General features: G+C 40.0%; 1 protein-coding gene across 3 annotated transcripts in view; it reads left to right on the forward strand.

Annotated features, from left to right (window-relative positions):
* LOC114043312 (schlafen family member 11-like) overlaps nucleotides 1-17,749 on the forward strand; it is a 25,275-nt gene extending 7,526 nt beyond the window's left edge. For 2 of the 3 annotated variants that reach the window (XM_027862389.1, XM_027862390.1), the window contains exons 3-6: nucleotides 7,281-8,386; nucleotides 12,287-12,415; nucleotides 15,282-16,008; nucleotides 16,762-17,749. In XM_027862389.1, coding sequence (XP_027718190.1) covers nucleotides 7,318-8,386; nucleotides 12,287-12,415; nucleotides 15,282-16,008; nucleotides 16,762-17,545 — 2,709 coding nt within the window. In that variant the 5' untranslated portion in view covers nucleotides 7,281-7,317 and the 3' untranslated portion in view covers nucleotides 17,546-17,749. Of the gene's footprint in view, nucleotides 1-444; nucleotides 488-7,280; nucleotides 8,387-12,286; nucleotides 12,416-15,281; nucleotides 16,009-16,761 lie in introns of those variants that run through there. The other variant, XM_027862391.1, reaches the window with a different exon arrangement.
* The last annotated feature ends 5,045 nt before the right edge of the window (nucleotides 17,750-22,794 follow it).

A 22,794-nucleotide genomic window follows, 5' to 3' on the forward strand; every position in this document is an offset into this window, starting at 1 on the left:
CTAAGTGCAACGTCAACCCCAGACACCTCCTTCCTGTGTCCTTCCTGACTTCCTGGGTCCTTCCTGACTTCCTGGGTCATGTACTTTCCCTTTGTGTAGCACTGACCCCAGACGCCTCCTCCCGGTATCTGGGCCTGACTTCCTAGGTCACGTGCTCTCTCTTTGTCTATGCACTAATCCCAGACTCCTCCTTCCTGTATCTGGTCCTAGCCTCCTGCGTCACTTTCTCTCCCTTGGTGCGCTAAACTCAGACATCCCCTTCCGGTATCTGACGCTACAATCATTGACTAGTAGGCGGGCTGAGGAGGAGGGGCTAAGTAGGTACTTAAGGAACGGCCGTGGTCGGAGCTCACTCTCTCTTTGCTCCTCCTCTCTTGCTATGGCCTTCCTGCTTGGCCTTGCTGTGATGGCCTCTGAATAAAGCTCGGGTGTTGGCACCTCCTGGTCGACTCGTCTCTGTGTTTATCCGGGTAGGCTCCGAAGACTGGTAAGTATGACTCTGGCAGCCTGCTCCTTATAGGAGGAGAGTGCACGGCGCGGTCAGCGCGGCCGGCACAATGGTATATCAGCAGGGGACTCTCGAGTTGGCCGAAGCATAGGGCATCTCCACTGACTAAGTGGTCATAAGATGGTCACCTGCTCATATTGGGCAAGAGAGAGTGGTCTAGAAGTACAAAAATAATTTGAGGAACTTTCCAAAGAATCAAGGCACCCTGCCCGTGCTGGGTTTGGACATGGAAACTGGGTGAAAGAGGATGGAGATATCTTTGTCAGCATTCTTGTGGTTGCACAATTGAGCCTCATAACTGGCAAACAAGTAGTGAACATTTCATTAAAGTTTGAAGTCTAAATTAAAAAATGACAATTTTACCTAATTAATTTATTTCTATAATGCCATCCCAATTAAATTACTAAAAATTATCTTACTGAGTTAGAAAAAATAATAACAAAGTTCATTTGGAAGAACAAAAGGTCAGGAACTTTGAAGAAACCAACAGAAAAAAGGCATAAAGGATGCATATTCAATAGTATCAGACCTTAAATTATATTATTAGGTGAAAGTATTGTTGAAATGTAAAATGGATAATTTTGATTATCTTAAATTAAAATAAAATTTTCATGTATAAATAAAACCTATACAGCCAAGAATAGAAGGAATGCAGAAAATTGAGGAATAAACTTTCATAGACAATCTCTCAGATAGGATGTGATTGGGTTGGAATATTGCTGTGATGGAGGAAATGATGAGCTGGTTGATTTAGAAAAACATGGAAAGATTGGGACAAATGAAGGAGGATGCCATCTACTTTCAGAAACAGATGATAGGAGGAAATAAGCATAGTATGGTCTTAAATTTGTGTGTATGAGTGTATATGTGTAAATATGTGTATGTTTATAGATATTCATGTATATGTATATATATGTATGTATATATATATGTTTGTGTATTTATATGTATGTGTGTGTATTTGTGCTTAATTGTAGCCTTCTTTGGGGAGGGGGGAACAGAGGGAAGAAAATAAAGTAAAAAGTACACAGCAGAGAACAAAAGAAAACCAATAAAGAAGCAAAGAAAAGTTGGGCAGCTTTGAAAACAATTTGCCGTATTTATTATATAGGTTTTCTTAAAATGGAAATTTATTGTTTTATATTGAATTCTCTCTTACATTCTGCTGTGTATATGACAATTTTTTTTTCTTTTCTTATTTTGTATTTAAGTTTAAAATAAATTTAAAAACTTACAAAAAAAAGTCTGAGGCCTATTTTGAAGGCCTACTATGAGATCCTATCTTAGCTAATTATCCCTATGTGATTTACGTAAAATAGCAAACTGATTAATACTGACTGGAATAGAAGGGTCCTAATGAATAATCATATCTCACGACTCCTCCATCCCACCTCAGTCACACACAAAAATTGTCTCCCTCATGATCTTGCCATCACCCACAAATACACTATTTTTATGTTCATGAACTCTGACGTGCCCTTATCTGATCACAGCCTCGTGTCCATTCCTCCTCTCACTCAGCCTTGCACACCAGACCCTGTTCTTCATCCACTCAGTGACCTCCAGTCCTTTGACTCAGTTCTTTTCTTGGCCATCACCCTAGCATTAGCTATGCTCGCCTCGCTTCCCCAGTGAACCAGTTCAACTCTATACAGTCCTCTTCTCTCTCTGCTCTCTTCTCATATTACTGATTATGCCCTGCCAAGCCTTAGGCCTCGGGATCACTTCTACCATCTGCTGCTGAATGAAGGTGGAAAAAAATAGCATAACTGTTCTGACTGGGTCTACTAGAAATTTATGTTACATAACCGTATTTGGGTCCTCACTACTGCTAGGAAATCTTTCCATATCTCCCTTATCAAGTCGCTCTCCATACTGGCTCTTCCACACCTTTTCAACCTTCCTCAAACCTCCCATGGCTCTTCTTCTCCCCACCTTCTCAGCTGAGAACTTTGTCTCATATTTCACTGAAAAAATTGAGGACATTCTTTGAATGTTCCCTTCTCTCCCTTCCTCCTAATCTCCTATCTCCAGATGCCTTCTGCAACTATCTTCTCCTTCACCCCTGGCTCATAGGGCAAGATATGCTTTCTCCTTGCCAAGGCAAAGCTCCTTCCATGTACAAGTAGTCCTATTCCATCCTGTCTTCCCCAGGAGATTACTCTTTCTAGCATCCCCACTCTCTCACTCATCTTCAATCTCTTTTTGTCTACTCACTTCTTTCCTACTGCCTACAAACATGCCTTTGCTCCCATATCCTTGCTTGATCTGTTCATCATCATGGTTATCTTCCCATATCTCTCCTCCCTTTTATGGCTTAACCACTTGAGAAGGCTTTCTATAACTAATGGCTCTACATCCTTTCTTCTTAACTCTACAATTTGGCTTTGGACCTCATAATTCAAACAAAATTGCTCTCTTTAAATTTAATAGTTATCTCTTAACTGTCAAATCTAAAGGCATTTTTTTCTATCTTCATCCTTCTTCACATCTTTGTGGCCTTTGACACTGTTAATCACCCTCTCCTCCTTGATACTGTCTTCTCTCTAGGTTTTTGGGATACTATTCTCTCTTAGTTCTTCTGACTGATCTTTCTCAGTCTCCTTTGCTAAATCTTTGATGGTGTCCCCCAGATTTCTGTCTTGGGCCCACTTTTCTTTTCCTTCTATGTTCTTTTTTTGAACTTAATAGTATTTTACTTTTTTTCCCAGTTACATATAAACATAGTTTTCAACATTTCTTTTTGTAAGATTTTGAGTTCCAAATTTTTCTCCCTCCGTCTCTTCCCTCCCCCCTCTCCAAGACAGCAAGCAATCTGATATAGGTTATACATGTACAATCATGGTAAATATATTTCCACATTAGTCATGTTATGAAAGAAGAATCAGAACAAAAGGGAAAAAACCATGAGAAAGAAAAAAAAACAAAAAAGTAAAAATAGAATGTTTCAATCTGCATTCAGACTCCTTAGTTCTTTCTCTGGATGTGGTTAGCATTTACCATCACGGGTCTTTTGGAATTGTCTTGGGTCATTGTATTGCTGAGAAGAGCTAAGTCTATCATAGTTAATCATTGCACAATGTTGCTGTTGCTGTACGATGTTCTTCTGGTTCTGCTCACTTCACTCAGCATCAGTTCATTTATGTCTTTCCAGGTTTTTCTGAAGTCCATCTGCTCATCATTTCTTATAGCACAATAGTATTCCATTACATTCATATACCACAACTTGTTCAGCCATTCCCAAATTGATAGGCTTCCCCTCCATTTCAAATTCTTTGCCACTGTGAGAGAAACTGAGGAAGATCTTCCCCAGCCCCTCGTGTAACCGCCTCATGACCTGACATAAAGAATATAAATTGGAGTTATGCATGGCCGAGGGTACCATGGACATGAAACATTAAGTAACCAACAAACTATGTTACCCGGGAAAGCAATTCTTATCTCAAGGAATATTTTTCTTGAGAGAGGTGTGTAACTCTCCAAGGACTTGATCCCTCCTTGGAGATTTATACAACAAACAGGTATTTGGGGCTCTGATCAAGCCCCAACCTTTGTTAAAATGTGTGCGTATCCAGAATCTGAGCACTCACCAAGGATATGTACACGAAACAAAATACTAAGATTGTTTTTCCCTGGTTTACATAGATATAAAAGGGGCATCTGAAAGGGGATTTTTTGGAGTACTTTGATGTCGGAGATAGGGACACCAAATCTCTGTTGTTGTTCAAGGGCGGAACTTGTGCGTGACCCTTGTTGTTGTTCAGGAGCAGGACGCTGCTCCTTTGGCCTCCTGATCAGACCTCTTGATCGTCTCCAGTCTCCCCGGTCTTGTAGGTATTTGAGCTTGCCTGGTCAGTGAGTGTGTACCTTTTCTTTTCTTCTTCCTCTTTTTTTTAATTTTGATTATTACTTATTGCATTGAATGTTATTCTTATCTTTATGTACTTATGTTGCCTTAATCATTATTAATCATTGTAAAATAAATGTGATTGTTAAGTTTCTACTGAGTATATGTCATTATATCTTGAGATCTGAACCTAAAGTGAAAGTACTGCGCAGTCTGTAATACTTTCCATTACAGCCACCACAAAAAGAGCTGCTATAAACATTTCTTTGTACATGTGGGTCCTTTTCCCATTTTTATGATCTCTTTCTCCCTCTATGCTCTTTTACTTGATAATCTCATCAGCTCCTATGGATTCAATTTATCGCCTCTATGCTTATGATTCTCAGATCTACTTGTCTCTGTTGACCTCCTGTTGGCCTCCAAGCTTGCATCTCCAACTGTCCTTCAGACCTCTTCAGTTGGATATCTTATCAACATTTGAAACTCAACATGTACAAAATTCAATTCATTATCTTTTCCCCAATATCTTCTCCCCTTCACTATACTCCAGGTCACCCAAGCTTGCAACCTAGGTGTTATCCTCAACTCTTATCCTCTTTTACTTTCACCACCCATATCTGACCTGTTGCCAAGTCCTGTCAGTCCTATCTTGGTAACATCTCTCTTCTCTACTTCCTTTTCTTCCTTGATACTACCACCATCCTGGTATGAGCCCTCATCATCTCATGCCTGGACTATGACAATAGCCTGCTAATTAGTCTCCTTAGCACAAGTCTCTTTCTACTCCAGTGCATCCTCCACTCAGCTATCAGTGATCTGCCTAAAGTGAAGATCTGACCATGTCATCTCCCTTACCCCAATCTTCCATTCAACAAACTCCTTTGGCTCCCTGTCACCTCCAGGATCAAATCTAAAGTCCTCAGTTTGGTGTTTAAAGCCTTTCATGACCTAGCCCTCTCCTACCTTTCCATTCTTCTTACACCTTCCTCCTCATCACAAACTCTACAATCTGTTACACTGACCTTGCTGTTCTTCAAACAAAATACTTCATCTCCTGACTCCAGATATCTTCACTGGATGTCTTCCATTCCTGGAATGCTTTCCCTCTTCATCTCTTCCTCCTGGTTTCTCTGGCTTCCTTCAAACCTCAACTAAAGTCCCACTTCTTCAAGAAGTCTTTCTCAAAAAATTTTTGCAACAAGTGTCTCTGATAAAGGCCTCATTTCTCAAATATATAGAGAACTGAGTCAAATTTATAAAAATTCAAATCGTTTCCCAATTGATAAATGATCAAAAGATATGAACAGGCAGTTTTCAGATAAAGAAGTCAAAGCTATTAATAGTCACATTAAAAAATACTCTAGGGGCAGCTAGGTGGTAAAGTGGATAGAGTACCGGCCCTGAAGTCAGGAGGACCTGAGTTCAAATCTGGCCTCTGACCAAACACTTGACACTTACTAGCTGTGTGACCCTGGGCAAGTCACTTAACCCCAATTGCCTAAAAATAAAAAAAAAAATAAAAAAATACTCTAAATCACTATTGATTAGAGAAATGAAAATTAAAACAACTCTGAGGTACCACCTTACACCTATCAGATTGACTAATATGACTAAAAAGGAAAATGATAAATGTTGGAGGGAATATGGAAAAACTGGGACATCAATGCAATGTTGGTGGTGTTGTAAACTGACCCAACCATTCTGCATAGAGATTTGGAACTATGCCCAAAGGGTAATAAAACTGCATATTCTTTGATCCATCAAATAGCACTGTTAGGCCTTTATCCCAAAGACATCATAAAAGGGGGGGGAGGGCTTGCATGTACAAAAATATTTATAGCACCTCTTTTTGCAGTGGTTAGAAATTGGAAATTGAGGGAATGCCCATCAATCGGAGAAAGGCTAAACAAGCTGTGGTGTATGATTATGATGGAATATTATTGTGCTATAAAAATGAAAAGCAGGATGATTTCAGAAAAACCTGGAAAGACTTACATGAACTGATGCAAAGTGAAATGAGCAGAACCAGGAGAATATTGTACACAGTAACAATATTGTATGATGATAAACTGTGAATGACTTAATTATTCTCAGCAATACAATGATCCAAGATAATCCCAAAGGACTCATGATGAAGCATGCTATCCACTTCCAAAGAAAGAGCAGATATTGTCTGAATATAAACTAAAGCATGCTACTTTTCCCCTCTTTCCTTCCTTCCCTCCTTTTTTCCTTTTCCTCCCTTCTTTCCTTCCTTCCTTTCTTTCTTCCTTCCTTCCTTTCTTTCTTCCTTCCTTCCTTCCTTTCTTTTTCTTATACAAAATGACCAATATGGAAATGTTTTACATGATTGCACATGTATAATCTATATCAGATTACTTACCATCTGGGAGGAGGGAAGGAAGAGAGAGAGGGAGGGATAGAATTTGGAACTCAAAACTTTAAAAAAAAGGAAATGTTAAAAAATTGTTTTAACATGTAATGGGGGAAAAATTAAACATTATATTAAAAAAGAAACTTTTCCTAGTCCTTCTCAATCTTAGTGTCTTCACTCTGAGATGATCTCAAATTTAGCCTGTATACATCTTCATTTGTACATAGTTGTATGCATGTTATCTCCCCAATCAGACTGTGAGCTCCCTGAGGACAGGCATTGTTTTTGCCTTTCTTTGTATCCCCATTGTTAAGCACAGTGCCTAGCATATTTTAAGTGCTTAATAAATGCTTATTGATTGTCTGACTGCTTTTGGTTTGGAAAGGAGGGACGCAGAGGGAGGGAAGCAGGGAATAGGACTCTTTGGCAAGACACTTACATGGTAAGAAAGAGCAGAGAACAGACATGTGCCCTGACTCCTCAGGGAAAGAGACCCTAGGTCAGATAATCATTGTATTCACTGTGTAATCTGTACACTTTCTATTCAACAGGTGACTGCAGTTTAATTGTTTCTCCTAGAGAAAGAACATGGATCCACCTGCTCATCAGTGTTTTGTGGCACCGTCATATGCAGACTTGGTTATCAATGTAGGAAAAGTGACCCTTGGTGAAAACAAAAGGAAAAAGTTGACATCACCTCAGAGGAAGCAAGAAAGAGAAAAAATCACCATTGCTGCATGTTCTTTGCTGAACTCTGGAGGAGGAGTGATCTACATGGAAATGGCCAACAAATGGGACCCTTGCGAGAACATGGAGATGGGACAGGATTTAGAAGAGTCCTTAAGGAAATTAGTTGATCCTTTCCATTTTCAAACCTATTTTGCAGCACTGTCACAAAGGGGATATTATTTCATTTTCGTTAAATCCTGGAGCAACGGAGTTTCCCCTGAGAATAGCTCTACCATGCCCCGAATTTGTAGTGAGAGTGTGATGCTGTACGAAAGGAGCGGTACTAGTAGTTCAAAGATGAGCCCGAGTGCGATCATCAACTTTCTGAAAAATAAAAAAAAAGATAGAAGTGTGACCAGAGTAGAAAGTCCACCCCCTAAAAAAGTATTAAAGACTGAGAATCATAACATTGAGGAGAGGGACCCTGTTGTCCAAGTATTCCAAAGAGACCGCCTTGAGAGAGGAGAAGTGCTACCATTTTCTGAATCGAATTTAGTCGAATTTAAAAATTTCTCAACAAAAAAAATTGTTGACTATGTAAAATGCACGATACCGAAGTACGTTTCAGCTTTTGCCAACACAGAAGGAGGCTACCTCTTTATTGGTGTGAAAGATGGCAGTCGGGAAGTTGAGGGAAGCTTGTTGGAAAACGTGACCCCATCCTTGTTGATAAAAGAAATAAAGCAAAAGATAGACAGCTTGCCCCTTGTCCACTTCTGCAGCCACAGGTGTTCAATAAGCTATACGACCAAATTTCTGGAAGTATATGACAAAGGAGAACTCTGTGGTTATGTCTTTGTGGTCAGAGTGGAACCTTTTTGTTGTGTGGTATTCTTAGAAGAGCCCGTTTCATGGATTGTGAAGGATGGACGTATAAGCAGATTATCAACTGAGGAATGGATGGACATGATGTTGGGTGCTGACTCAAGTAAGAAAAAAGCAAAGAGTCCCTTCCTTCTATTCACCTCCTTTTCAGATTATCCCTTTGGTCCTCCACTGTCTCTTTCAATCTTTTGTACTTGGGCTATGAACAGTAATAGTAAAATTAATAATAACTAATCTTTACATATGACTTTAAGGTTTACAAAGCCCTTTACAAATATCATCTTATTTGAGTACTACAATAACCAAATGAGGTAGATGCTACTATTATCCCCAACTTATAGGAAACTGAGGCAGAGAATGGTTAAATGAGTGCTAAGTAAATGTATGAGGCAGGATTTGAACCTGGGTCTTACTCCAAATCTGCCCTCTAAATATGCCACCCATCTGCCTCAGAGAGCATTTACAAATATCTATCTTGAGGGCTTGTAGTGTCGGGGTTCCAGCTTGTACTTTATTCTTTTAGAACTGAAAACAGCCTTGAACTTGGGTGGAGGTTATTTTTATAAATTTCGCCTGAAGTTGGGATCCTCTATGATGAGTCAAGTTTCGGGAATCAGATTTGATATCTTAGTTCACACTCAGAGCAGGGTCATTGTAAACAAAAAGACTGTAGTCAGAGCACTGGTCATCCATGCTTTCCAGTTTCTGACATTTGGATTTTTTTTTTAGTTGAGGCAATTGGGATTAAGTGACTTGCTCAGGGTCATATAGCTAATAAGTGTCTGAGGCCAGATTTGAACTCAAGTCCTCCTGACTCCACATCCAGAGCTCTATAAACTGTGCCACCTAGTTACCCCTCTGACATTTGGATTTTAATAAATTTAACAATAAATTTAAGTATTATAAACTTAACAAATAAACTTAACAAAATAGCTTCCTTTATTAAGTAAATAATCGACATTAGATGGGCTTAAAAATCTCAAGATAGTGATTGAAACTTTAGGACCAAAATATAAATGATTCAGATACAATTCCATTTCTCAGTTAAGACATCCAGAAATCCTATGAGAGGAGCCCAATTATAGTAAGGTGTTCATTAGCAGAATGTCTTTTGGCAGAGCCAAAGAAAGAATAAGGAGAGAAATAAAGGTTGATCCAGTTAGCAGGTAGAATAATAATAATAATAATAACTGGCAGTTACATAACATTTTTTTAAGGTTTGCCCTTTACATACGTTTTCTTATTTGATCCTCACAATCACCCTTGGAAGTAGGTGCTACTGTTATCCCTATTTCACAGATGACAAAACTGAATCTGAGAGATGTTAAGTAACTTGTCCAAGGTCACAAGCTAGTGTGTAAGACAGAAGTTGATCTCAGATCTTCTTGTCTCCTGGTCCAGAACTCTATCTACTGCACCACTTACTAGCCTAGAATAGATTCATTTGTTTGGAAGCAATGTTTCTGGCTGTTATACAAAGGAAATAAAAACCATATTGGTTCAAACCAATGTCTTTCCATATAATTTGCCAGTCAGTCAGTCAATAAACATTTATTAAATGCCTACCATGTTCCAGGAACTGTGCTAAGTTCTGAAGAAATAAAAAAAAGGCAAAAGGCAGTTCCCCCTCTCAAGGAATTAATAGTCTAATGGGTGACACAGAATGCAAACAATTATGTACAAACCCAGAATACAGGATTGTTTTGAGACCATCCTTCAGCATAAGGGAGCCCCTTCTGAAATGATGGAGGGTTCCCCTATTGACCCTTGCTTTCTACAACCAGGCTCACAGTGCCCTCCTCCCCCGGTATAGGTGCAGCCGTCAATAAGTTAAGTCATTGTCCCTGTATCCAGTTTATGTCTACGGAAAGGCTTGTGAGCCAGCCAGAGATGTTGGGGAAATAACCCCTTAGTGAGTTTGGGTGCTGAGAATTACATGTAAAACAATGGGAGTCAATTCAATGCAAAGCTTTATTGGAAGCAATGAGGAAGAAAGAGAAGAGGGAAGAGGAGAAGGGGAGTCACATACAACCCAGGTATACACACTAACATAGAGTATAGCTCATGGAAAGATGTTGCTGTGTTGGGGAGCACAGAGGCATGGGTCCATTCAGCAGGAAGGGGTGCTCCAGCAGGGAGGGCTTCTCCTGCTGGAGGGGAGGATATGCTCCAAAGTGCCCTTCTGAGGGGAGAATTCCTATACTATGATTTTGGATGGTCTCCTGGGAGCTGGGAGCTGGCCGAGTTGCCTATCAGGGGTCAGGGCAAAATATTGTTTTAGGGGTTTGTCATCAGAAAGAAAAACAAGCTGGTGGTAGCAAATATTATTTGGGGGACACAGATGTACTAATCTTCAAAAATGTTATGGTCGGTATTTTTCTGAGTATGTTCTACTAAGCCTGCCTTAAGGGGAAGCTGTCATGGTGGTCTCGAGATCTTCAGGTCTAATCTTATACCAAGAATTAAGTGGGAATAATTAATAGAAAAAAAGGCACTGGAATTAAGGGGCATAGGAAAGGCTTACTGTAGGAGGCAGGGTTTTAGGTGGGATTTGAAGAAGTTGGGAGGTAGCCATGAAGAGGGGGAGAGACACAAGCATGGAGAACAGCCAATGAAAATATGCAGAGTGGAGAAGAATTTTCTTGTTCAAGAAACAGCAAGGAAGCCAGTGTCACTGGATCGAAAAATATGTGGCAGAGTATAAAGTATAAAAAGACAGGAAAGGTAAGAGGGTGCCAGGTTGCGGAGGGCTTTGAACATCAAACAGACTTTATATTTAATCCTGGAGATGATAAGGAGCCACTAGTTTACTGAATGGGGGGACAGGGAGGGTGACATGGTCAGACATGCACTTTAGGAAGTTAATTTTGGCAACTGAGTGAAGAATGGAGTGGAGTAGGGAAAGACTTGAGGCAGGCTGATCCACCAGCAGTCTATTGCAATAGTCCGGGTGTGAGGTGATGAGGGCCTGTACCAGGGTAGTGGCAGTGTCAGAGGAGAGAAGAGGGCATATAATTGAGATATTACAAAGGTTGAATCAACAGGCCTTGGCAACAGATTGAATATGGGGTTAAGAGATCATGAGGAGGGGCAGCTAGGTGGTACAGTGGATAGAGCACCGGCCCTGGATTCAGGAGGACCTGAGTTCAAATCTGACCTCAGACACATAACACTCACTAGCTGTGTGACCCTGGGCAAGTCACTTAACCCCATTGCCTAACTAAGAAAAAAAAAAGAGAGAGACAGACAGATTACGAGGAATAAAGGGTGACACTTAGGTTATAAACCCGAGTGACCAGGAGGATGGTGGTACTCTTAACATTATTTGTCCTTCATTCTCAAAGAGAATCATAAAGTGATGTCTTGTCTTGCACATGAATTAGATTTAAATGAGGCAGAGCTCCCGAAAAATCCTCAGCCTCACTCTTTCCTCCAGTCATTGGAGCCCAGTGGCAAGACAAAAGTCAAGATGACTGGTGATGGCCCCACCCTCAACAGTAATGTGAAAGTTAGGAGAAGGAGATGGTTTTAGGGGGAAAATAATAAGTTAGGTTTAAGATGTCTTCAGGATATCCAGTTTGAATACCTAATAGGCAGTTACAGATGTGAAACAGGACAGCAGCAGAGAGGTTAGGGCTGGATAAGTAGATTTATGAATCAGCATAGATAATTGAATCCATGGGAGTTGATGAGCAGACTTCCTTATGCTCAGCTCAAGGGGGCAGGAGCCAGATGAATGTGTGGAAGCTCCTGAGCCAGTTTCTGCTTGACCTAAGGAAAAGCTTCAGAACTAGAGCTGTCCTGAAGTTGGATGGCTTGTATATTCTTGTTCACTTGGGGTCTTCCAGCAAAAGCTGACTGACCACTTGGAAAGTATGTTGTGGGGTGGATGCTTGTTCCTGATGTGTTAGGTCTAAGATGCCTTCCAACCTTGATATTCTGTTATTCATTGAGGAAGGGACAAGAGAGGGCTAATGCTTATTTTTTTTTTGTCTTTGTTAAGATCTTTCACTCCTGGCTCAAAACTTTGACTCACAGTTGAGCCTGGACAATTGCCCTCCCCTCAGCAGACCGGTATATTGCAAGAAGAACTTGGAACATAAAGAGGCACTTCAGAAACGTTTGTTCCCAGGTAACTGGCCCACGCTTAAAGACCTCAAATTCTCCTTCCGGAGTGGATCAAGATGTTCAGGGCATTCAGAAAAATGGTTCTGAAATGAACTTTTCTTGGGCCCAACGACTCTGACCATATGTAATATATGTGGTAGCTATATAAAACATGGCTACTCACACAGAACAAGGTTGAATAGCACCAGATTAATGAATCAGGCTTCTCTTGACACTGATATTATGAGACATAATTATTTAAAAGAAATTTGCTATCTTGAGTGTTGCTATCATCCCCTAAGAGTCTTACTGACTAGTCTCTATTGCAAGATGTTAAATTGCAACTTAAGCTACAAACTTAATTTGTGGAAATTCAAATATATTTTTGTTTACTAGTGAGTACTTTTTTTTCTAGACCAGAGATTCTTCCTTTGGGACCCACAGACTCCTAAGGGGTCAGTGGATAGATTACAGGAATTTTATGAATTTGAATGGCAAAAGTTTACATCTTTATTTCAATGTAATATAATTGGTTTCCTTTGCAATCCTATGTGCTTTATTTTATGCGTTTAATAATAATAGCTAACAGTTAATGCTTATATAGTACTTACTATATGCCAAAGGCTTTACAATTATTATCTCATTTGATCCTTACAACAACACTGTGAGGTAGGTGCTATTCCCATTTTACATATGAGGAAACTAAGGCAGAAGAACTTAAATGACTTGCCTGGGGTCACACAACTAATGAGTGTCTGAGGTGATATTTGAACTCAGGTCTTCCTGGCTCTAGGCCCAGAACTCTATCCACTGTCCCTCCTTCCTGTCTAGATGCAATTTAAAAAGGTCCTTAGATGTCAACAGCCTGCCAAAGAGGTCCACGGAACACAAAAACGGGTTGCAATTCCTGGTCTAGACAGGCATTTTGCTCAAAGCAAGCAAATGAATAGCCTTCACAGTAGAAATGTAAATAGTACCCTAATTCATAAATATTCGGGTTGTTCTTTCCTACTATTGCCACCATATACTAATGAGCGTTTGTGCTAGCAAGGAGACCAATTGTCTTTTCCAAAACATTATTCTGTCTACTACAGTTTTTTTTCCCCCAGGAGTTATAGTCATTGTCCTCCTTGAGGGTGTTTTTTATAAAGTTGGAATCCAGAGCATCAGCTTCCCCCTATAAACTTATGAAAATCTCATGAATTTATCAGAACCCTGGACACTGTCTCAGTTGGCATTCTTCTCAAATGCTAGCATGTTACCAACCTTGACAGATAGTGTGGGAAAGAAAAGTTGAATATGTTGAATATGTTCCTTAAAAAGGTATATTTAAATAGAATTTATTTGTTGCTATGTTCCTATTAAATTCTATGAAGTTTTAAAAATATTCTTGTTGAAATAGTGGCATCCATCATAATTCCTTTATCCTCTACTCAAGATGGTCTACTCTGATAGATAATCCTGGCATGAAGGTAATCCTGGGTTGGCAAAGAAAGGATGAACCAGCACTCATTCTGATAGTTCCAACCCAAATGGAAAGCTTTGAGTGTGGGTCTCATGACCAATCAGGCATCTATAAGCCAATGACCAGCCTAGCTAAGTTTGGAGAGATTTATTAACCAGGTTCTAATTTTTTTTTTGAGGTATGGAGGAATTGTATTCTGTTTGCATGAAGAGAATATACTCATGCTTATGAAATCATGGATATATTGAAAGTATATTTTGAATCCCTATTTGAGTGTGGTTTCACAAAAATGTCTGCTGAAATATTGTTGTCCTTGATAACAATAACAATAATAATGATGATAACTAGGCTTTATATATTACTTTAAGATTTGCAAAGCTTTTTACAAATATTATTTCATCTTCACAACAACCTTGTAAGATAAGCATTGTTATATTATCCCCCTTTTACAGATGTGGAAACTGAGGCAGACAGAAGCCTCTACAGGCAACTAGGTGGTGCAGTGGATAGATTGCTAGACCTGGAGCTGGGAAGACCTGAGTTAAAATCTGGCCTCAAACACTCCCAAATTGTGTGGCCCTAGGCAAGTCATTTAACCTCTGTCTCTCTCAGTTATTTTATCCTATAAAATGGGGCTAATAATAGCACCTACCTCCCAGGGTTGTTGGGAAGATCAAGTAAGATATTATTTGTAAAGTGCTTAGCACAGTGCCTGCTACATAGTGGGCACTTATTAAATGCTTATTTCCTCCTATTCTTCTTCCCACCACACCACTATTTTAAGGATGAAGAAACTGACACCCAGAATGGCTAAATGGTTTTCCCACAACCATTGGCTAAGTTAGGACTCAAACCCATGTCATCCTATTCCAGCCCTAGGGCTCTTCCCACTGCACCATCCTACCTCAGTATAGCTTATAGCTTTTCACTTTTAAAGAACTTTACACACTTGGACCTTTTCCTCAGATATAATTTAAAATGGCAGCCCAAGCCATTGCCTCAAAGTGGAATGAGCCACTCCAGGTGGTAGAGGGTCACTGAGTGCTCTCCCCACCTCATTCTCCAATGCTAGAGGTTGTGCAGTGCCAACTAAAGTCAAGAGAATGTTGTATTAGGAATTGTAGGTTCAATACTTGCTCTTCTTATTGCTTGGGTGATCTTGTGCAAATTCCTTAACCTCTCTGGGCCTCAGTTCTTCATCTATAAAATGAGGGCATTGGATGAAATGGCCTCAGTGGTCTCTTCTAGATGTCTAGATATATGGTTAGCTAAAGAGCGATGGGAAGGAAAGGTGATACTACTCATACAGTTTGTGACACTGTGTGTGCTGAGGAGGGAGGTACTGGAGAAAGCTTCAAATGTTAATATTTCTCTTGAAATGCTTGAGAAAGGTTCTCTAACTTATTCTTATTGTTTCCATGTCTAGTACCATCAGAGGGGATAAAATACCACCCAGATTCCCTTTGCCAGGAATTGTTCTCAGAACACGAAGGACTGGAAGAGTTAATGAATAACCAGATGTTCAGAGAAGAGTGTTCCCAAGGAATACTGATGTTTTCCAGAAGCTGGGCGGTTGATATCGGCTTGCGGCAGAATCAGCGAGTACTTTGTGACGCTCTTCTAACAGCCACTAACAGCTTCCCGGTTCTGTATACAGTCCTTAGGGAGCCATCTCCTGATGGAGAGGACTATTCCCTCCATACCGCCCTCATGTTAAAGCAGAAGCTGGTGAACACCGGTGGTTACACTGGGAGAGTGTGTGTTATTCCCAAGGTTCTGCTCCTGAACTCTAGAAGTGTTGCAGAGGTCCTCGGGAGCTCAGGTCCGCCCATTCTTTACCCTTCATCTTACAAAGTGATGAACAAGGAAATGACAACCCTGCTGCAGTCCCTGGTGATAGTCCTGCTCAGCTTCCGGTCCTTTTTAAGTGACCAGCTTGGGTATGAGGTTCTAAACCTACTCACAATTGAACAGTATAATGTGGTTTCGAAGAACCTTCGCAACACTCCAAAATTGTTTGTCCATGGCTTCCCTGGAACAGGGAAGACAGTTATAGCCATGAAGATCATAGAGAAAATCAGGAATGTGTTCAACTGTGAGAAAAAGGAGATCCTCTATATCTGTGAAAATCAGCCCTTGAAAGATTTCATGAGGTGAGCTCATGTCAGGACTCTCTGTCCTGAGCTAATATCCTATGGTTTTATATTTTTTTAATATTTAAAAAAAATTTTTTTTAGGCAGTTGGGGTTAAGTGACTTGCCCAGGGTCACATAGCTAGTAAGTGTCAAGTGTTTGGTCTGAGGCCGTGTCCTATGGTTTTAAAAAAAAAGTCTATCTCAAGGAGTGACTGTGGTAGTTCAGAGCCTGATTCTCTAATTTTAAATTGTCCATCCTCCCGGTTTCTCTTTCTTCACCCCTCCTGTTGTCTGTTTTCTGGGTGTGTTGAAACTCATGGAGAAGTACAGGAAAGAGAAAGGAGATAGATGAATTAAAACAGCCCAATCTGACAGTGTTAGGAAATTCGAAGTGTTGGGGACCCACTTGTGCATTTTTGATACCCACATCAGTTCCCTTCCTGCACTGGCACAGATGGAGAGTTGTTGGAAGACAGCTGGTGGGAGGGGGTTGAGCAAGTCAGGTTAAGTGACATCCTAATAAGTTTCTGAGGTCAAATTTGAACTCAGGTCCTCCTGACTCCAGGGCTGGTGCTCCACCCACTGCTCCACCTAGCTGGCCCAACTGGACTGTATCTTAAAGGAGGGATTTCGATAGGTAGACATCACAGAATGTATGCCAGGTGTGTGGGACAAAGCAAGCAAAGGATGGAGGGTGAAGAAAAATAGTTTCAGGGCGAGAGGTGATTTTGTTCCCTATCCCCCTATCCCCTGCCTCTTTTTTTTCCACAGAAAGAAAGATATCTGTGAAGCCGTGACTCGAAAATGCTTCCAGTCACACTCCTTTGAGGAAGTTAAGCATATTATCATTGACGAAGCTCAGAATTTTCGCCAGGAAGATGGTCCCTGGTACAAGAAGGCCAAAGCGATCACTCAGAAAAGGGGGGTTGCCCCAGGGACATTCTGGATCTTCTTGGATTATTTTCAGACCAGTCATATAGATGACAGAGGCCTTCCCCATTTCTCTAAGCAGTACCCTCAAGAACAACTCACAAGAGTGGTTCGCAATTCAGATCCTATAGCAACATTTGTTAAACGACATATGGAAATGATCAAAACAAATCTTCCATTTGATATCCACCCAACATCTTTAAAGATGATGGATGAAGCTTGCTGGTCGTCAGGGGTTCGGGGTTTTTGTAACGTTAAGGAAAACTTGACGAGGCACCAGATTGTGACCTATGTGGCAGAAGAGTGCAAAAAATTGTTCCAAATGGGTTATTCTTCTAAAAACATCGCTATTCTGGTCAGCACACGCAAGGACGTAGAATATTATGAAGAACCATTGAAACAAGCAACTAAGAAAATCAGGGGACTCAGGATCAGCTCTGACTCCAATGAGGAAGGAAATTTTGTCATCCTTGACAGCATTAGGCGCTTTTCAGGGCTAGAAAGGAACATCGTGTTTGGGCTCAATCCTATAGCAGTCTTTCCAGATATTTCATGCAGTCTTTTGGTCTGTTTGGCATCAAGAGCACTCACATACCTCTATATCTATACAGAAGGGAGGAACTAGGTGCAATGGCTGAGCAAGAAGTCAGCATTCCATCATAAATAGAAACATATAGACAGCAAGCTTGAGTAAAAGAAAAGGAGAGAAAAGAAAAAAGAAAGCTTACAAGGAAATTACCTCTCAGCTGGGCTGGAATGTCAGTTAGCCAATAAACTTTTTTTTTTAACTTTTTTTTTTATTTTTAGGCAATCGGGGTTAAGTGACTTGCCCAGGGTCACACAGCTAGTAAGTGTTATGTGTCTGAGCCCAGATTTGAACTCAGGTCCTCCTGACTTCAGGGCTGGTGTTCTATCTACTGCGCCACCTAGCTGCCCCGACAAAGGAAATTAATGGGGTGATAAACTACCAAGATTCAGGACTTACAGAAATACAACTGCAAAACACTACAGAAATAGAGGAAAATGTTCCCTGTTGGCCACTGTCTCTTAGTATCTCCTTCCTCCTGCCAACCCCTGGAATCTGTTCATGATGAGCGTAGGAAACTCCATCCCATCTGTATCTTCCCTACTACAGCTTTTCCCTTATATCTGCTTTCACTAGATCCAATCACCACCCTTGCTTAGATTAGAGATCAAATTCGGATTATCCTTATTTTTAATTACAAAATCCCCATCTCCAAGAAGAATGGGAACCACTGAGTGAAAGCTTATAAACTAAAGGACTATAATGAATATTGATCATGCTTCCAAGAGTGATCCTACCATATCCCATGGTCATGCTTTTTCTCCTTGCCTTCTTCTTAGACTAAGTGAAAAAATCAAACTATAGTTTTAGTCATTGGCTCTTAGAGCTCTGCAGGTATAGTCTCCTACGGTTCTGAATCCAAAATTACTTGCTTGGGGAAAAAAAAAACAAAAATACTAAAAACAAAAAACAAACAAAAAAACTAACTTCTATTTATAGAACAAATTGATGGTTTCTGACTTGAGCCCTAACTCTTGAATTCCTGAAACTGCATGGTTGATGTTCCCCAGGAGACCAACTGGAAGGAGGGCAGATAGGCTTCACAGGCTGCAGTGAAGAATTTTTTTTTAAAAGAAAAGAAATATAAAGAGAAGAAACATAAGTTCAGGAAAACCAAGCAACACATCAAAAGAGTCCAATGTATACGATGTTCCAATACCAATATTCCATACACTTGCCAACCCTGACTTCTGGGGGAGTGTACAATGGTGTCCAGAGCCTGGAAACATGACCTTGAGTCTCCGCAGAGAATGGAAACAGCAAAAGAAGCTCCAACTATACCATGGGAAAACTTGCTCATGATGCTGGGCCATCCGTGGCACTACGTCTTTTTCATTCTGTTCCTGCGAATCTGCCTTGGCCTGAGGTTGGTGCAAGGATCCATGATGTTACTTTGTCCTGCTACTGCCCAGATCAACTGGCCTCTTATAAGTAAAATCCCCCTGATTAATCCTAACAAAACCTCTTAATAGTCAAGCTGGCATGAGCCCCTCTTTTTCTGATATCTTACTATTCTCTCAGAGGATATGCCACCCTACAATTGGCATAATTAGGGCAGAACAGATCTGGTCCCTTATAGGACGGTGTCTTCTCATCTCTTCTTTGAGGCTCAGCTTGGTCATGATTTTACAACGTTCACTTTGGATGGTTTTTTTGTGATTCATCATTTTTTCATTGTGGTAGCTGTTGGGCGTAATGTTTCCCTGGCTCTGCTTACTTCACTTGGCATCAAATTCTTTCCATGCTTTCTCTAATTATCATATTTGTAATTTCATGTGCATGAGTTCATAGTAATATTCTATTACATTCCCAACCGTACAATACCACAATTTGTTCAGCTATTTCCCAATCCATGGATATCTATTTTGCTACCACCAAAACAAAAAGCTATTATAAACAATTTGGCAAATAGAGAGACTTTTTTGTCAGTGGCTTCCTTAGGGTACGTGATAAGCAGTGGAATCTCTGGGTCAAGCAAATTTATTTTTTTAAAATTAATAAGCATTTATTCTCTTTCCCTCCCACCCCACCACCAAAAATAAGAAAAGGCAAAACCAACCTCTTACAACAAAGATGTATAGTCAAACAAAATAAATTCCTGCATTGGCAAAGTCAAAAAATGTATGTCTCATTTTGTATCTTTAATCACCATTTCTTGGTTAGGAGACATGTAATATGCTTCATCATCAGTCCTCTGTAATCATGATCGGTTGTTGTGTTGATCAGAGTTCTTAAGTCTCGCAGAGTTTTTTGTCTTTACATCATTGTTATTTTTAGATGTTCTCCTGGTTCTACTCATTTCGCTCTGCATCAGTCATACAAGTTCTCCCAGGTTTTTCTGAAACCATCCCTTCTATCATTCCATATAGTGCAATAGTATTCCATTATATTCATATCCCATCATTTGTTTAGTCATTCCCTAATTAATTGGCACTCCCTTACTTTTCATTTCTTTGCCATTATAAAAAGAACAGCTACACATATTTTTGAACATATTTAATATTTTTGGCATAGGCCCAATAGTAGTATCACTGGGTCAAAGGGCATGTACAATTTGCATGTGGGTATGACTTTGAAGTCATAGTTCCAAATTACTTTCCAGAATGCCTTTACTAATTCATAGCTCCAACATGATCCTTGTTTTCCCTCAGCCCCTCCTACAATTGTCATTTTTCTTTTTTTTTGTCATATTTACCAATCATATGGGTATGAGATAGAACTTCTGAGTTATTTTAATTTAGATTTCTTTAATTATTAATGATTTAGAGCATTTTTATCACATAGCTCCTGATAGCTTGGCTTTCTTCCTTTGAAAACTGCGTATTAATATACTTTACAAATTTTAAACAGGGAATGGTTCTTACTCGTGCATTTAAATCAATTACTTATATGTCTTAGAAATGAGACCTTTATCGGAGAAACTTGTTGTAAAGTTTCTTTTTTTCCCTTAGTTATCGATTTCTTTTCTCATTTTAGCTATGTTGATCTTGTTTAAGCAAAAACTTTTTAATTTTATGTAATCAAAATGTGATCCTCTCTATCCTTTGTTTGGTTATGGACTCTTCTCTTATCTAAAAATCTGAAAGGAAATGTCTTCCTTACTCCTATAATTTTTTTATGAGGTGACCTTTTATATCTAAATCATGTATACATTTTGTGCTTTTATTGGTATATGGTATAAGGTGTTGATCTAAATCTAATTTCTGCCAGATTGCTTTCCGGTTTTCCCCATAGTTTTTTTGTTGCTGTTGAATAGTGAGACATTGACTCTTAAACATGAAACATTTATTAAATTAGAAGTCAAAAGCAAGAATAGCCATATCGCTTACTTAACATATAGCAATAGCAAGAATAATCAAAATATAATAATCTACTCAGAACTCTGGCTTACATTCTCCCACCAATGCATCGCATGGTATCCATGGGGAGTTACATAAGTGGGGAAATGCTTGAGACAACTCACGACGATGAACTACAGGTCAGAATGCCAGTGGTCTCCTTTAGGAAACAGTCTGTATCACATGTCACCCAATCCCTTTCTGAACCTCTCATCTCTTCTGCTGGATGAAGCCACTATTCTAAGGCCACTGAAGCAGTATTAAGTTCTTTTAGTAAAGAAGTACCACTGCAATACATTAATGTATCTTTTCTACCCCTTTGAAGAGCTGAAACATTCACATACGAAAGGTACAGAATGTAGTACCTTACAAATATACAGCAAAATATTTTTAGGAGCACTTTTTTTTGGTAGTAGCAAAATACTGAGAAAAAAGTAGGTGTCCACTGGTTGGTGAATGTCTGAACAAATTGTGATATATGAATGAAATGGGACATTATTTTACTATAAGAAACATTTATTTTGAGGAATTTAACTGTGATGCCCCCCCTTGGGGATGCATGATGAAGGGATTCTACCCCCCACTTCCATTTTACAGCAGATACAAATATCCTCTGACTGCTTCCAGTCTGCCATGAGGAGACTTTTAATTAACTACTGAGTCAAAACTCCATTGATCTACTAAAGGGACATTCTCTGTCCATCAGGCCTCTCTTTCCTGTTTGCTTCAAGGTAAGCAGTCAACTCTCTGAGCTCAACAGGCTAAGTGGGGAATGGATGCCCTTCCTCCCACCCTGGTCCAGCCCCAGAAGCACATGATCTAAGCAATCCTGTTTCAGGAATGGGTCTTCCTACTGTGTGTTTCCTTTCTTTTGGCATGGGCATTGTGATGTCTCAAAAGGAAGCTGGCATCTTCCCCCCATATCAGGCTATCTGAGCAGTGGGGTATTGGCTACTAGAATTAGTGGCTGCAGAAGTAATGGCAGAGGAGAACCAGCTGAGAGGGGAGAAGTCTCCTGAAGAGAGAAGAACCACTGAAACCAGGACCCCACCTGGCATCGATAGGGCAGTACTCACTGGAGTTGAGATCGAAAATAGTCACAAGTAGCCCTGTTGCACCTATACCAAGATGTCTGACTATTATCCCCTCAATTGATTATACTCATCCTGTAACAATTCTTCTTTAAAGAATATCCTTTCTGTGTAGTAATAAAATCACTTTTCCATACCATACCTGATTCATGTATATTTATACTTTGGGTGACTTTTACTTCCTCCCACCTCCCCCCACTCCAACCTCTTTACTCAGCTACTGGTGAGGACCCCTTAGACTACAGCAAAAACAGAATTGATTTTAGGATCTGAGGTGGGGGTAGAATTGGAGCACTAGAGATCCTAGGTCCCTTGTTGAGGAGATAGGCAACCTCAAAGCAATGAATTCAGAGAAAACTACAAAAATTAGAAAAAGTCACCAATCCCTATGACCCCAGCCTGGGGGTGAGGCCCCTAGAGGCAACGCTAGTTATTTCTGTTTTCCCTTAGGTTTTTAGAAGTACTCCTGAAGGGGCAGTGGGGTTTCCTCCACTGTTTTGGGCTTGAACCTCCATTATAGTGTATTTTACCAGTTATAGTTAGTATCTCCCTTACGTCATTGGTACCTTCCAAAGATCAGTCCCCTGGATGTTGTTATTGTTTATCCTTTGTTCACGAAGAGGATTAATGACATATTTGATCAGTTAACATTAATTAGCTTTTGCAAAGGTATATTTGCTAAAAAGCTATAGCAAGAACAGAACTTACAAAGTATTTCCCCCCCCCCAAAACCTGGGAGACTCCACTCTCCCTGTGACTCCCAGGAGAATGGGCTGTACCTTAAAGCAGTTGCTACAAAACATTTGCCCAGCAAAGCTGGAATTTGGCATAAGCAATGGATGAGTCATCTCAGCGTCTT

This window comes from Vombatus ursinus, unplaced genomic scaffold (assembly GCF_900497805.2).
Source record: "Vombatus ursinus unplaced genomic scaffold, bare-nosed wombat genome assembly UNPS02014768.1, whole genome shotgun sequence".
NCBI classification, from domain to species: domain Eukaryota; kingdom Metazoa; phylum Chordata; class Mammalia; order Diprotodontia; family Vombatidae; genus Vombatus; species Vombatus ursinus.